This window comes from Salvelinus alpinus, chromosome 9 (genome assembly GCF_045679555.1).
Source record: "Salvelinus alpinus chromosome 9, SLU_Salpinus.1, whole genome shotgun sequence".
Taxonomy (NCBI): Eukaryota; Metazoa; Chordata; class Actinopteri; order Salmoniformes; family Salmonidae; genus Salvelinus; species Salvelinus alpinus.
In genome coordinates, this window is record NC_092094.1 from 15176800 (window position 1) to 15194132 (window position 17333).

The 17333-nt window shown below is 42.1% G+C and overlaps 1 protein-coding gene across 1 annotated transcript; it reads right to left on the reverse strand.

Annotated features, from left to right (window-relative positions):
- Positions 1 to 7228: 7228 nt before the first annotated feature.
- On the reverse strand, positions 7229 to 12200 carry LOC139584369 (high choriolytic enzyme 2-like). The gene is made up of 8 exons (XM_071416104.1): positions 12191 to 12200; positions 11730 to 11808; positions 11308 to 11353; positions 10954 to 11106; positions 9177 to 9294; positions 8064 to 8242; positions 7779 to 7860; positions 7229 to 7456 (listed from the first exon to the last, which is right to left on the reverse strand). Exons 2-8 carry the CDS (start codon positions 11793 to 11795, stop codon positions 7330 to 7332), a joined length of 771 nt encoding a protein of 256 aa, XP_071272205.1. The 5' UTR covers positions 11796 to 11808; positions 12191 to 12200; the 3' UTR covers positions 7229 to 7329.
- Between the last annotated feature and the right edge of the window lie 5133 nt (positions 12201 to 17333).

The following is a 17333-nucleotide window of genomic DNA, read 5'->3' on the forward strand; positions in this document are numbered from 1 at the left end:
GAAAAAATAAGTATTCAACCCCTTTGTTATGGCAAGTCTAAATAAATTCAAGAGTAAAACTGTGCTTAATAAGTCACATAATAAGTTGCATGGACTCACTCCGTGTGCAATAATAGTGTTTAACATGATTTTTCAATGACTACCTCCTCTCTGTACCCCACACATACAATTATCTATAAGGTCCTTCAGTCAAGCAGTGAATTTCAAACAGAAATTCAACCACAAAGACCAGGGATGTTTTCCAATGCCTCGCAAAGGGCACCTATTGGTAGATGTGGTCAAATTTTAAAAAAAGCATTGAATATCCCTTTGAGCATGGTGAAGTTATTAATTACACTTTGGATGGTGTATCAGTACACCCCAGTCATTACAAAGATACAGGCGTCTTTCCTAACTCAGTTGCCGGAGAAGAAGGAGACCGCTCAGGGATTTCACCATGAGGCCAAGGGTGACTTTAAAACAGTTACAAAGTTGAATGGCTGTGATAGGAGAAACCTGAGGATAGATCAACAATATTGTAGTTACTCCACAATACTAACCTACAGTAAATGACAGAGAGAAAATAACCAAGCATTTACAGAATACAAATATTCCAAAACATGCATCCTGTTGGCAACAAGGTACTAAAGTAATACTGCAAAAAATGTGGCAAAGCAATTCCATTTTTGCCCTGAATACAAAATGTTATGTTTCTGGCAAATCCAATACAACACATTACTGAGTACCACGCTCCATATTTTCAAGCACAGTGGTGGCTGCATCCTATTATGGGTATGCTTGTAATCGTTAAGGAATGGGGAGTTTTTCAGGACAAAAAATAAATAAAATGTAGCTAAGCACAGGCAAAATCCTATAGGAAAACCTGATTAAGTATTCTTTCCACCAGACACTGGGATATTAATTCCCCTTTCAGCAGGACAATAACCTAAAACACAAGGCCAAATATACACTGGAGCTGCTTACCAAGAAGACAGTGAATATTCTTGAGTGGCCGATTTACAGTTGTCGTGTCTGGACTATCATCAAATGTCAAGACTTATTTATATCAAATCAGTTCGCTAGGTTGAATTATTACATGATTAAACGAATCATGTAAACATTAATTAACTAGGAAGTCGGGGCACCACGGAAAATGTTGAGATTTACAGAGTTATAATTTTCCGAATATAACTCTTCAGATATTCAACATCTGATCAATTAGTCATTCTCATTAATGTATTATTATTACCTCATCAGTTCTCATTACTGAACGTTGTAAACCCTTGGATATCTGCATGAACCCTAGCCTAAATCATGAATCAGCGATTTACAAATTGGCCTAATTATTTATTTACTAACTAACTAAATAATCACACAGAATTACATAACAAACAGACAGTAGATATTTGGGTTACTACATGATATAAAGAAAACGTCCCTAGTGGACAAAGCCGATATGACGGCTTGGTAGACAAAGGAAAGGGGTGGGGACTGAGAAAGAGCGGGAAATATAATCATTGAAATGTCAGTTGTCGGTATTCTCGTACTAGACTTACGTAATTTCTAGCTGCAGACTAGTAATTATACGTCTATGATTTGCTCTTATTCTGTAGTGATCGATAGTCTCAGAGTTTAACTATTTCCAGCAGTGTAGCCAAAACTACAGCTGTATGGTCTAATGGTCTATAGAATTGAAGCCATTCCAACGTGGGGACTCGCTCGCTGACAATGTATATTTTGTGGGAAGTGGGTTTTATACTCTGTGGGAAAATGGACGGTTCTATGACGCCTAATGTGATGTCTGGGCTCCCGGGGGTGTGGCCACTGACTAGTTAATCTTTGTATGAAAATCCATACTCTCATTTAGAAGGTTAACATCACATTACATCTTTTCACAAGTAGTTTCATGTTTAATCACATACGTTTCACAATATTTAGATGTAAACCTGGGAAATGTACACTGTAAGAGATACAGGTATGTGTGTTTCCTGTTCTTCATGAGATCACCAAATGAAGCACACTCGTCAAGTCTGTCCCTTAAGTGTCCACGGACCATTCCCACATTCTCAAAATTAGAAACATTGTTTAGTTCTCCCATTTTGGAGATTAGAAGTTTTGAGCTAAGAGAAGCTCTTTGTTCTGGTAGACTCTCTCCCTCAATAATGCATGGCAGTTTCTACCAGGTATTTATGACCATTGTAAAACCTGACGTGCGAGATAGAAGGAGAGACAAGGAGGGGGGGAGCCACGATAGACACCCAAAAGGCCACGTTGTGACAGTCCCCCTCTGGTGGGTTCAATCTTGTGATTATCCTGCAAGTTGCAAACCAACATAAAAATAATGACCACGTGATGTCCTGGTTGTGGATCATCGTTGCACTCCCCCTCTGGTGGTTGACCTTGGTAGGCTCTTTGAAAGCGGAGCAGTCCACCACAAGGATAAGCAGTCGATGTTCAGTTTGTGTTCGCCGTTGCAGTCCCCCTCTAGTGGTTTACCTTGGTAGGTTTCCTGGAAGCTGCAAAGTACCACAAGAATGGCCAGTGGATGTCCTGGTTTGTGATCGCCGTTGCGGTCCCCCCTCTGGTGGTTTACCTTGGTAGGCTCTTTGAAAGCAGAGCAGTCCACCACAAAGATTGGCAGTGGATGTCCGGTTGGTGATCGCCGTTGCAGTTCCCCTCTGGTGGTCGACCCGGGTAGGATTTCTACAAGCGGAACAGGCCGCCACAAGGATGGGCAGCAGATGTCCGGATTTGGATTGCCATTCGACCCGTCGTCTGGTTGTCCAGACTGGAAGATCTGGACAGTAACTTAGGCAGATGTTAACAACGCACGCACACTCACGAAATATATAATTGCATTTCTTTCCAAATGAGCGGCGTTGTGGCACTAAGTGATGGTGGTATGGGGACTTTGTTTATGGCTCTATCGCTTCCTAAGTGTCAAAGGAACTGAAACGTAAAGGAATGAAAGCACAAAGAAAACATATACAAAATATAGTTATCACAACAATCATCTAATTGAACCGTATTCTACATACTTTCAAGATCTTGGCAAAATGACCCTATCATGGCATTGTCTAATGACCAAAGTTGGGGCTGAAAATTTGTTCTCATTTGTTACTGACAGTTACCCGCTGTGTGTAACTTACTGTGTGTAAACTGTGGACACCGGCGCTGCTGTAAGCTACACAAACACAGCTATTTTTAAACCGCTGAAGGGGGCTACTGTTCCTGTTCACTCGGCCTAATTGAAAATGGACTCCGGGCCAAATCTGGTTAATCATGTTTAGGCTAATTGGCCGTCCAGTGTTCCCAGGGCCAGGGGCTTAACAATTAACTCAAGCTTTTAACAATATAGAAAGTTGTTATGGGATGCATATAATTTTTTGTAAACACTATTTTGATGGAGATAAATGCATCATAGGAAATGTGTTGTCGTACACGTTATATGCAGTAAACCAAAACTGGTCATTAGGCCCCACAGGCTTTAAGCCTTGTGTAAAAGATATCCTACCTAAAAGAGGCGATTAAAAGAAGTCCTCATGCATGCCCCTACATATTGACCCAAGATCAGTGTTGTGTTACTAAGGTAAGTATTTGAGGAGGGTAAATCTGATCCTAGATATGTTTCTACCACACAGTATACGGAGTGTCTTCCCTGGGGGATGTGAGGACACTCAGGACAGCTCACAGAGGAAGTAGCAATCAGAAAGAGATAGAGAGATAGGGAAAGAGGGAGAGAGAGAGAGATAGAGAGGCTTCTGTAACTGGAGATTTGTGGACTGGACTGATAGTGATAGATGAGGCCAGCTATGGGGAACTGACCTGAGGCTAGGCTACATGCCCCTCTTCCTCTCTCCCCCCAGCCCTCTTTGGGGACTTGGCTCACAGTGACTCGCTCATTGTCGGGACACACAGTAGGCACAATAGTTTCCTGTTGGCGACGAGGTGGGAAGGAGTGGGAGGAGGGGTGGGCACTGGGCAGCAGGGCAACCATCACTAGGACCAGTGTGCTCGTGCGTTGGGTCATTCGGCAGACAGACGGCCCAGATAAAATGACTGTCCCAGATTAATCGCATGTCCTGGCGAGAGCTTCAAATGGGGAGACACAGAGGATCCGGATAGTGACTAGTGACCAACAGAAAGAGAGAGAGAGAGAGAGAGAGAGAGAGAGAGAGAGAGAGAGAGAGAGAGAGAGAGAGAGAGAGAGAGAGAGAGAGAGAGAGAGAGAGAGAGAGAGAGAGAGAGAGAGAGAGAGAAGGAAGAGGGGATGTAGGGAGAAGAGGAGGGGATGGAGAACGGAACTGGGCCACATCTCTTCCTGATTGTCCTGAGTGGATGCCAATGGCTGAAGCAGACCTCTCTGTTGCGTCACCACCGCGGCCCGCTGCTGAACAAAAGTCATCACTGTCCTCTCTGCCCGTGCTTTTTCCTCTCTCTCTAAAACTTTGGGCCAACATCTTCTGTTTGCAGGAGGAGCAGGCGAAGCAGGATGAGCAGGTGGATTAGGTCGAACAGGTGGAGCAGGAGTGTGTTTACCCATAATAGGGCATTTTGTAAATAAGAAATGGTATTTGACATAGCAATTACCCATTGCAAGATCTACATATACTTCTACAGATCAAAACACAAACTGGTTTGAAATGATATGACAAACCACAAAGTAATAGAAAATGAAGACAGGTTGCTAGGGAGATAAACGTGTGAGGCATGCAGCAAGAAAATAAACAAGTCTGACTATCAGGGAGAGATCCCAGCATATATTCTATTTGTAAGGAGGTGTGGAAAACGCTAGGTCTGCACTATGGCAAGTATGGGGTAAAAAACATTTGCATACTGTCACATTCACCAGATACACCGATAGAACAATGAGCCAGATGTTTAATCGGATGTATAAATCTGAAGGATCCGGTTGGCATTTCCACGCACCACCAAATATGGTGATGAGAGGAAGCACAGGGGCCGGCAGTGGGAGAAGATGGAGCGAGATAGATTTTTTCTGACATCCTGCAAATGTTCTCCTCGATGAAACATTTTATCTCAATACAGTTTTCTGTTACCAAAACTAGAATCTGTTATGAACAGACTTGAACAAGTTTTGGACACTTTACCCTTTGCAAAAGTTTAAAAAAGATGTTTTTTTTTTTTTTTAGAAGTCCAAGGTCGAATTTAATTATTGCACAAGAGCACTTCACAGAGTAGGCGTTGCCTAACAGAAATATGCAAATACATGCTAGAATGCGCCAATAGGATCTTGCTTGCTTGTGCTTGGCTCTGCCCACCTCCTTGCTCGGTCTGCCCACTATGATTAATTTTCTCACATTGGAAACGATAGGCTGTGGTCTATCTTGGGTTAGTTTAAAAAAAACTTTGCCGGATAGGTGCGATGAAATGTGATGTTTTACAGGGTCAACCATAGTAGTACGGCACCCCTGAAGCAAATTAGGGTTAAGTGCCTCACTCAAGGGCACATCAACAGATTTTTCAGTTACTGGACCACAGCTCTAACTGCTAGGCTACCTGCCGTCCATACATGGACTTGAGAGGGTTTCCCGCCCCCTCCCTCGCCCCCAGCCCCCCAACCACCCACTCAGGCTTTCAGATTGACTCCTAGCCTAGGGGTTGTGACCCTGATACTGGCACCAAGCGTCAGAGAGAAAGACACCCTTGTTCAACAACTGGTCCCCGACATCAGTTCAAATGGATGTAGAAACTTGATGACTTTAACACCGACAAGGCATGGCAGTCAACCATACCGGGGAGTTACATGTTACAGACAAACTCATTCAGGAGTTGGCCCACAAATACTATTGGATCAATGATCCTGAATAAAGTTATGTGTAACACTAAGCTTATCAGATTTCAACTTAGACTCTATTTAGCATTTCAGAACAAACCTTTTGAATTAGAGTCTGTGTCTCTTTCTCAAGTAGACGGAAGAATGGAAGAATTGTGTTTATGAAAAATGTCCGTTGGGATCCAAGTCAAAATGCAGACAGCCATCAAACTCTCATTTGTAATTGCAGTAGGCCTATAACCTACACTTTCACAGCAAGTGATAACCTATATTTGGCTTCGGCAGGTAATGAAGATATACTGATCCATCTGGTCAGCTCTTCATCACAACCACACACTTACTGGTTAGTCTCTCTAGACATCCGCCTCGCACCATTTAAAAAGGCTCCGACCTAGGGTCTGGTTCTCCAGACTACTTACTGGTGGTGGTGTGTGCTTGAAGTGCAAACAACTCTGTGCTTACATTAAGTAATACAGATAGTAGGTTCTCTGCCTTACAAACATTTAAACAGTTTGAGCATTTAAAATCAGGGATGGTGATGTGTTCTGTTGAATATATGTTATTTATTTAACTTTTATTTAACTAGGCAAGTCAGTTCTGAACAAATTCTTATTTGTACAATGACGGCCTAGCAGTACCGCAGGGCCAAGTCTAGGTCCAAGAGGCTTCTAAACAGCTTCTACCCCAAAGCCATAAGACTCCTGAACACCTAAGCAAATTGCTACCTAGACTATTTGCATTGTCCCCCCTCTTTTACACCGCTGCTACTCTCTGTTGTTATCATCTATGCATAGTCACTTTAATAACTCTACCTACATGTACATATTACCTCAACTAACCGGTAACCCCGCACATTGACTCTGTACCGGTACCCCCCTGTATACAGTCGCGCTATTGTTATTTTACTGCTGCTCTTTATATACTTGTTACTTTTATTTCTTATTCTTATCCATATTTTTTTCAACTACATCGTTGGTTAGGGCTCATAAGCATTTTACTGTAAGGTCTACACCTGTTGAATTCAATGCATTTGACGAATACAATTTGATTTGATTAGAATAGACAGTTACTGCCAAAGCTCTGTGGTAATGTGTCGCCCCCTTTTGGTCAGCATTGGGTCCTACTGATTTTGGGACCTCAGCAGCCTAGTGATAGAGCAGGGCTAGTGTCCAACAGTTTGATTGGTGCAAACAGCTGTATCTACCAGTTCTGGTTTCAAAATCTATTTAAAATGTTTCAAATGCTTTGAGTGTTTTCTCTAGCCCCCCAACTGTCCCAGGTGGGCGGGGTTTACAGTTTCGAGACTATTTCATTGGTTTCATTGGGCCACGCATGCTCAATCAAGCCTAGGTAAAGTAGGCTATTTAATATGATTTCAAATAATATTTTAACCCAGGACTTTAATCTGCGCTGTAGAAAAATATATTAAGACTTTAAAATGATGAAACAGTATATTTTTACATGCCGGTTTATTGAACTTTACTCTGTGCTTATATCAACACTGAGTTATTGACACAACCTTGTGAGAGAGGACAGAAACACAAGGTGTCTGTTTAACAGTTGTACAGCCTGTTGAGACGGGTGATGTCGCTCTGGCTCATCTGGGAGGCGTTGCCGATCTCCACGTTCTGGTTGGGGAAGGGAACCATGGTGGGCTGGTTGTTCTTGGAGAAGGCGTACCTGCAATCACATCACACCATGATGAACACTTGGAATGAGTGGGGGTAGGCTTATCATATTATTTTATTTTTGGGCATGGGTTTATGCTTATCTAGACAGGTTAGAAGTAGAGGGGGTCAGATAGATGAAAGGGACACAGTAGGAAGGGTGGATCCAAGAATCGGATTGAACATGAAGTTCAATTCCACATAAATAACATGTGCTAGGAGCCGGGTGTCTTACTGTTAAACCACAGGCTCTGTACAGAATTAGAATTCTATGAGGCTTATTCAACTGACTAAGCATCTACTGGTGTGAAAGTGGTAAAACAATGGTGACTAACCTGTGGTACTGCATGACGGAGTTGTAGTCATAGGCCGTTCCCTGGTTCAGGGTGGCGATCTTGTTGAAGTTGTGCTCCATGCCTGGAAGAGAGAGAATATGTTAGATTCACCTTGCCCTAATAAATAAATGCAACGGTTGGTGACCGATGCAACAGTTTGTGTGTGTTTGCCTGCATATGTACTGTACATGTTTGTGTGTGCGTGTGGACATTCATAGAATATAATAGAATGTCTGTGTATGTACATGGCTATATGGGGACATGGGAATGTGAAAGGGATCCTACCGGACTGGACATTCTGGAGGAGAACGCGGATGTGATTGTCACGGTCGCTGCGGGTCTGCTCGTGGTTGAAGCCCAGGGCATGGAGGAGCTCGTGCTGGGTGGTGCCGTGGTACACACAGCCGGATCGGCTCAGAGACACAACCTGGGCATTGCCAGAACGACCAACATAGGACCAGCACCTGCCATGAATGGGTTGGACAGAGTTGTAACAGTGCAATTAGTTTTAATTGTCTGTCAGACCCACACAAATGTACTTATACACACACACACTGTTACCAGAAGTGTGTCATGCCTTATAATGCAGTTTCATGTCTCACACTGAACTGTCCTAACCAACGATGTATATAAACTCTGGATGACTGACACTGGGTGCTGTATTGAAGAACCCCGCAGCAATCTTAATACTCCTCCTCCATTGTAATTTCTTATGGGAAGCAATAGAAATGCATTTATTAAAGGTGCAATATTGATACATTTCTAATAGTTTGGCTTATTTCAGTTTGTGACAGAACAAGCACTCAGAGTGTAGAGAATCATTGTACCATCTAAACTGCTGTGACATATCTTTAATAACAAAAATATTGTATTTTCAGCCGTTTGAAGCTGGTGTAGAAAACTGAAAGGAGAGGCATAGAAAATAGCGCACATAGAATAGGTCTACTGCTTCTTAGGTTTGCTTTCAACGAGAATGACAGATCTATAACTCAAATCTCTATGTGAATTTGGTCAGATTTCCCAAAAAGTTTTGACACATTTATTATTTCACAGGCGGCTTAATGCATCATTTTAAAATTATATTGTGTGAGCTAAACATACAAATATATAAAAAACATTTTCCTTAAAGTAGAGAGTACTAATGTTACTGTCCCCACTACAACAAAAGACATGTAATTTTGTCCTTGAAATATTTAACTGAAATACTGTAGAATTATATCATTCCTATGGAGGACTGCTCCAACTGGGGAGTGCCAATATGGCCGACCAGTGGCTTCAAAGCTTCTCATTGGCCAATACAAAGCATCTGCAGTTCAGGGTTCATATATATATATAATAATGATCCTCATGTAGAATCATAGGATCTATGAATTATGTGTAATTCCATAGTGCACGTACCCGTTCTGGGACTGGATGTGCAAGTAGTCTCTTTGGTTGGTGCGCTTGATGAAGTTGATGCAGGAGAAGCCTGCAAAGGACTGCAGACCACGCTCAATGACTTCCAGCTCCCTGGTGGCTGGCAGGACACAGATGGGACAAGAAAAACTACTGTTAAAAAACGACTACTGTATCATGAAACTTGCTACACAATAAAGCCAGTAACACGGTTGGGGAATAATAGGTTACATGTAATCCGTTACATGTAATGCGCTCTTGCAACAGCTGCATAGTGCGGATCGCAGCCTATGGAATAAAGTGGGGCTTTTATTGCTCAATCTAATTCATGTTGATCAAAAAAATCCATAGGCCTAATGGACACATGCTCAAACTCGCACACTTTTGATAGACTTAAAGGGGTAATCTGTAGTTGCTACATCAATTTTTTGAACATATAAATGATATAAATCCATTGATTCTTGAAGAATATAACTTATAAATGCCGTATGAGTTTAGTTCAACTGTCACACTCCATGAGATCCCAAAATATAATCTTGTTTTCTCCAAATTTTGTAGAAATTCTAAATGTAAAGAAACACTGTATAGCCTTATAACATGGTTAAAACAATAATTTTGATATCATGGATGGTCAGTCCTTGCATCCATAGCTCTGTCTATTAATCTGAGAGGTTACATTTCTCCAGGCCCATCCCTCAGTTTTTTACCAAAATAGAGGCGGGGCAGACGTTTTGTTATTGTTTCATCTGTGGATTTGCCCTTTAAACAGCTGCATATTATCAAGATAGCAAAGTGTCACCCACTAAAAGGTCAACAATAGGCCTACAGCAAATGCAGCATATGGCATTTATTTTTCACATGCAAATAGTACTTTTCAGTAGTGCTCAAAGCATGCCATTCCATGAGTGCAGCATTTATTTTTCAACTTGAATCAATGAGCCCAATCAGTCCTCCATGAAAAAAAAGCATAAACAACAGAGTAGCTTGCTAATAAGTCTTTAGTTTTGGGGTTATGCTCAGATAAAACAGTATGGCTAATCTGTACTTCCATATTTCCAAGTCATATTCTTGAAGATCAAGGAGTATAACATGTATTATAATGACTGGAATTCTGATAGACTTTGTTTTTAATGTAAAGATATAATTTAATCGTATTATTATATGTAGTAGAAAGCGATGGGTTAGAAGAAGCCTACATAACCAACCCAAAAAGTAAAATGTAATATCCATATATGGTCAGCTATGTAAACTTTAACATAGATTTATCCTGCAATAGATGTTGTTCAATTGGTAACATACATTTTTGTCTTCTTCTAATGACTCTTAAGGGTAAAGTAATCTAAAAGTAGCTGAATGTAATCAGATTACGTTACTGAGTTTGGGTAATCCAAAAATTACGTTACTGATTAGAATTTTGGACAGGTAACTAGTAACTGTAATGGATTACATTTAGAAAGTAACCTACCCAACCCTGGCCAGTGATGATTAGCTGTTACTTATATGGCCTACTTATATAGCTTTATACAGTAGTTTGGGACTCATGTACAGATGTAGGATCTTATTAATATGTAGTGTAAAAGGGCTTCTGAAGTTTATAATTTACACTTTAAAATGTAAGACTTGATTTGCGCATTTAAAAAAAATCAAACCCTACAAAAAAATTATATTAATTACAATCCACATTTGCTGTTGCTGCAGGATAATTTTCCTGCTCTAGCAAACTAGCTCAAATTAATATCCAGCATCGTTAAATAAGATATCATCATGACATGGTACTTACAGTACTGGTTGGCGATGACGTAGGGCACATAGACTCTGCCGTCGCTGGACTTGGGCCACATGCAGCCGCGAGATGTGCAGGGGTCAGCGTTCCTCTCAGCCTCGTTGACGTAGGCGATGTCATCCACAATCAAGGGCTCGTTGCGGGTATGCACTGGAGGGACGGGGACAGGACAGGACGTCAAAGTGTGACACCTTGGATCAGTTTCCCTGATACTGATTAAGCCTAGTCTTGGACTGAAAAGCAATGCGATAATGGATTGTTTTTTTCTAATACATCTTTATTTAATATCACTCATAATGTAATCTGAAAGTGTTGGCAGGTATTGTATATCACAATTTAAAACTGTCTTACCAACATTCCTGTTGGCCTTCTCCAGCAGCTCAGAGACAGAGAGCTCCTATGGCACCATGCAGCAAAGACAGATAAATAATGAATAGTTAGGTTGTTTCACAAAATATGCATACATGCATTATGAACAATAATTTGGAAGACAAGATGTGTTATGACTATAACACAACTTTTGTCCCCTCAAACACTATTTTTAAACAAATCGAAACAGAACTAAACATAACAAGAAAGCTGGCCTCCAAAAAACAAGTATGACTACAAAAGCTTCAATGGACACTATTACATCTGTAAACCTTGTTATGTAATAATGAACGCATGTATTGATGTGAAAGATGAATTGTGTTTATATGAACCAACCTACACATGCACGCATGAATGCAGACACAAAACACACACTGTGGAAAGTTTAGTAGAGTTTTACTCACCTCCTCGGCCCAGGCGGACACTGAAAGCAGGGCCAGAAGGCCCAGAGTGTACTTTAATGCAGACATGTCAACAAACAACCTGCAGAGTTAGACACTGTCAATAACTCTGAATACCACCACAGAAAGTAATTGACAATGTAATTTTCCTGTAGTACAGGTGTATGATCTTAATTTGATCCCCCTGTTGTTGCCTGAAATGCACACTTGTAGTATATTCAAGTTTTAAAAAGACTTCTAAAGTTTGGAATTTCCACTTTCAAATTTCATACTTGATTTGCCCTAACTAAAAACATATCAACCCCTACAAAAATGTCCATTAATTATAATCCACAGATTAATTCACATTTCCTGTTGCTGCAGGGTTATTTTCCTGCTGTGAGAAACTGGTCAAATTGAAATCCTACACATGTAGCTTGCATGACATAGCTAGAGAATGCAAAGCACATGAACAACACTCTTACCTTTCGGGAAATGAAGTGAAGTTGTTTCACGGATCCAGACACTGCACCTTATATAGTGGAATCTACCGGAAAACTATCCATTCATGGAAAGTTTGGTAATGACATTGAAAATACTTCTTCTGCTGATAAGATGCAGGTATGTTGTCACGATGACATATGGCTAATTCTCACACCAACCAGAGAAAGTTGGAACAGCGTATACTGTCCAAACTTCTCTATTCCTTGAAAATGCTATCTAATCTTTTGCAACTACCCAAGGCCTGTGAAATGGAGACAGGTGCCTGTATCCAAATGTTTCATAAGACCATCTTAAATGACTACTCTATTATAACACTATGTTAGTCACAGTTTTACTATAAGTAAGGCTTGTCAGAGCCAGAACCGCCCACAGTTTTACTATACTGCTCAATAACATACGATTGATATAAGGTCAAATTAATTAAATGAATATCAATTTAGGTTAGCTGGCAAAATATCTGTCTCGGTAGCTTGGTGACTAAGTTAACTGCATATAGCTAACATTCTTTGATATGGCGTTATGTATTTCCAAACCTTTAGTTTACTTTGATGTAGCTGTATGCTAGGTGTTGATAGCAACTGAGTGACTCATTCAGTGATAATGTAACGTTAGCAGGCTGGTAGGGCTAATTGTAACGGGCTTCCTCCTCCTCTTCATACGAAGAGGAGGAGTAGTGATTCGACCAAACTGCAGCGGGTTGTGAATACATAATGATTTAATAAACAAAACTGAAGAACACGACGAACACTAGAATAATTACAAAACAAATAAACGAATGTAGACAGACCTGGACCCGAACTTACATACAACGTGAAGAACGCATGAACCAGGAAACAGACTACATAAAACGAACAAACAAACAAACAAACAAACAAACAAACAAACAAACAAACAAACAAACAAACAAACAAACAAAAAAACAAAAAAAAAAAACGGAACAGTCCCGTGTGGCGTAACATACTGACACAGGAGACAATCACCCACAAACAAACAGTGAGAACAACCTACCTTAATATGACTCTCAATCAGAGGAAACGTCAAACACCTGCCTCTAATTGAGAGCCATACCAGGCAACCCAAAACCAACATAGAAACAGAAAACATAGACTGCCCACCCAAAACTCACGCCCTGACCATCAAACACATACAAAACAACAGAAAACAGGTCAGGAACGTGACACTAATACTAGAAGGCTAGTTGGCTAGCAACCTTGCAAGTGGATTTGTAACAATAAATTCATAATGTATTTTCTTGTAAGTTGACTGAAAAATACATTGAAACCAGTAGTCGTTAGTGCAAAATATTTGGTTTAATTTTAAAGTTATACATTTGTGGTTCATTCTGTTGGAATTTACATTATAGGGAATATGCTGGCTTGCCGAGTCCTTTAAATTACGTCACACCATGGAAAAACATTTTCCGACATGACTTTGGCATTCTTCAGGATTCTGATCGGTTTTATTTAAAAACAAACAATAAATAAAAGTGAGCTGAAGCTTTGTATAGTTACTTTTGATGCGTATACTAATGCAAATCCATCTGTTACATGTGGTTACGCTTATGCTACCCATCCGTTAAGTCTTTAGGCAGTCAATTAGAGGGCTGCCACATTCTCTTTAAGGGAAAAGTCCTCATGCTGACTAGGCTTGGCCCTGCTTCACCACACTTCTTTCCCCCATGAGGAGGCCATCAGCCAACTGCAGATTGGCCATTCCACAGCCATTCCACGGTCTGTTTGGGCGATAAGGGCAAGCCACCTGGCAGGACGCAGGGTAGGGATGCAATAGGGGCTGTGGCTTCAGCACTGGAGGTGCTGTGGTTGATTGCAGCAGCAATGGTGGTGCTGTTGGTGGCGTGGCAATAAACTGTGTTGGCGGTGCCCCAGGTGGCATGGCGATGGACTGTTGGCGGTGCCCCAGGTGGCATGGCGATGGACTGTTGGCGGTGCCCCAGGTGGCATGGCGATGGACTGTTGGCGGTGCCCCAGGTGGCATGGCGATGGACTGTTGGCGGTGCCGCTTGTGGCACGGTAATGGACTGCAGTGTTGATGGCACGGCGATGCACTGTTGACAGTGCCCCTGGTGGCACGGCGATGCACTATTGGCAGTACCCCTGGTGGCACGGCAAGGGACTGCAGGAGCAGAGAGTTGGTAAGGGTGCTTTATCTGGCATGAAAGGGGTCAGTGGCCAGGCACCCTCAGATTCCCACTCCTGGCAGTAGTGCAGTGATGGCTCTGGCTAGGGTGGAAGTGGAAGCTCTTCTTGGACTTGCTCAGGCAGCAGCAAAGCCACCTCTGGCTTCGGCTCAGAGGGTGGAGGCTGGAGCAGTGGTGAATCTTCCTCTGGCTTCTGCTCACTTCAGCTCCACTATACGCGTTGCGTTGCTTTGCCAGATGCGTCACGTCAATGTGACGTTCTACCTGCTACAAGGAGCACCTTGTTTTGAAAGCGAAGCAGAGGGGAAAACCATCTTTATTCTATTTTTCCCTACTGTACCATATTCATCGATTATGCATAAGTACAATAGCTTTGGCCCAGTTTTTCTCAAGTATTCTTATTTTGTTAATAGTGGTTGTACTAAATGATCCTGTAATTACACAAGTTGCTTTTGTTTACATTGTGAACATAGCCGATGTAGCTAGCTAGTAGCTTCTTAACTTCATAAATCTTAGTAAAATTAACCAGTGGTGTCTAGTGGAGGCCATATGCATCCAAAATCAACTATATTTCTCATTATTTCAATTCATAAGATAGAATGAAGTCGCGCATCAGCCGTCAAAAAAACGGAACCTCTTGAGCTTGGTCGCTGCCATTGGACGAGACACAACACAGCAGTATAGCAGCTACTCCTCAACATCTGAGGAGTGATGGCAATGCCGGACGCCCGATGGCTATAGTGTAGCAGGGCCGTCGGAGGCTGGAGCAGTGCTGGTGCCTCTGGAAGAAGGCATTGCTGTTCCCAACAAAAGCTTTCTTCACCCCTCTAGGTGAACTCCCAGCTCCGCCTCCCCTGCTATACAGGCTAGTCGCAGTCCTTGTAGTTCTACGACTGACATGCTCCTCAATGTAAAGTGAGCCTCTTGCTCCCGTGGGTTGGCCCACACATGCCCATCCTCCTCACAGCTTCAATTTTTTATTTTTTATTTTTTTATTTCACTTTTATTTAACTAGGTAGGCTAGTTGAGAACAAGTTTTCATTTGCAACTGCGACCTGGCCAAGATAAAGCAAAGCAGTTCGACACATACAACAACACAGAGTTACACATGGAATAAACAAACATACAATCAATAATACAGTAGAAAATATACAGCAAGTCTATATACAGCAAGTGCAAATGAGGTAGGATAAGAGAGGTAAGACAATAAATAGGCCATGGTGGCAAAGTAATTATAATATAGCAATTAAACACTGGAATGGTAGGATGTGCAGAAGATGAATGTGCAAGTTGAGATACTGGGGTGCAAAGGAGCAAAATAAATAAAGTATGGAGATAAGGTAGATTGGATGGGCTATTTACAGATGAGCTATGTACAGGTGCAGTAATCTGTGAGCTGCTCTGACAGCTGGTGCTTAAAGCTAGTGGGAGAGGTAAGAGTCTCCAGCTTCAGAGATTTTTGCAGTTTGTTCCAGTCATTGGCAGCAGAGAACTGGTAGGAGAGGCGGCCAAAGGAAGAATTGGCTTTGGGGGTAACCAGTGAGATATACCTGCTGGAGCGCGTGCTACGGGTGGGTGATGCTATGGTGACCAGTGAGCTGAGATAAGGCGAGGCTTTACCTAGTAGAGACTTGTAGATTTGTAGATGCCAGGTCAGCGGAGTCAATCACCACCTTCCGGAGACACCTGAAACCCCACCTCTTTAAGGAATACCTAGGATAGGATAAAGTAATCCTTCTAACCCCCCCCCCCCCTTAAAAGAGTTAGATGCACTATTGTAAAGTGGTTGTTCCACTGGATATCATAAGGTGAATGCACCAATTTGTAAGTCGCTCTGGATAAGAGCGTCTGCTAAATGACTTAAATGTAAATGTAAATGTTGTAGATGACCTGGAGCCAGTGGGTTTGGCGACGAGTATGAAGCGAGGGCCAGCCAACGAGAGCATACAGGTCGCAGTGGTGGGTAGTGTATGGGGCTTTGGTGACAAAACGGATGGCACTGTGATAGACTGCATCCAATTTGTTGAGTAGAGTGTTGGAAGCTATTTTGTAAATGACATCGCCGAAGTCGAGGATCGGTAGGATGGTCAGTTTTACGAGGGTATGTTTGGCAGCATGAGTGAAGGATGCTTTGTTGCGAAATAGGAAGCCGATTCTAGATAAAATTTTCGATTGGAGATGTTTAATGTGAGTCTGGAAGGAGAGTTTACAGTCTAACCAGACACCTAGGTATTTGTAGTTGTCCACATATTCTAAGTCAGAACCGTCCAGAGTAGTGATGCTGAACGGACGGGCAGGTGCGGGCAGCGATCGCTTGAAGAGCATGCATTTAGTTTTACTTGCATTTAAGAGCAGTTGGAGGACACGGAAGGAGAGTTGTATGGCATTGAAGCTCATCTGGAGGTTAGATAACACAGTGTCCAACGAAGGGACAGAGGTATACAGAATGGTGTCGTCTGCGTAGAGGTGGATCAAAGAATCACCAGCAGCGAGAGCGACATCATTGATGTATACAGAGAAGAGTGTCGGCCCGAGAATTGAACCCTGTGGCACCCCCATAGAGACTGCCAGAGGTCCGGACAACAGGCCCTCAGATTTGACACACTGAACTCTATCGGAGAACTAGTTGGTGAACCAAGCGAGGCAATCATTTGAGAAACCAAGGCTGTTCAGTCTGCCAATAAGAATGTTGTGATTGACAGAGTCGAAGCCTTAGCCAGGTCGATAAATACGGCTGCACAGTAATGTCTCTTATCGATGGCGGTTATGATATCATTTAGTACCTTGAGGGTGGCTGAGGTGCACCCATGACCAGCTCTGAAACCAGATTGCATAGCGGAGAAGGTACGGTGAGATTCGAAATGGTCGGTAATCTGTTTGTTAACTTGGCTTTGAAAGACCTTAGAAAGGCAGGGTAGAATAGATATAGGTCTGTAGCAGTTTGGGTCTAGAGTGTCTCTCCCTTT

Bases quoted from the DNA above. Each gene is read 5' to 3' on its own strand.
- LOC139584369 (XM_071416104.1), bottom strand. From the start codon at position 11,795: ATGTCTGCATTAAAGTACACTCTGGGCCTTCTGGCCCTGCTTTCAGTG. The intron at 7,861-8,063 runs GTAGGATCCCTT...TCTCTCTTCCAG, and splicing joins CCTCCAGAATGTCCAGTCCG to GCATGGAGCACAACTTCAAC. The intron at 7,457-7,778 runs GTTAGTCACCAT...ATGTGATTGCAG, and splicing joins TCCGTCATGCAGTACCACAG to GTACGCCTTCTCCAAGAACA.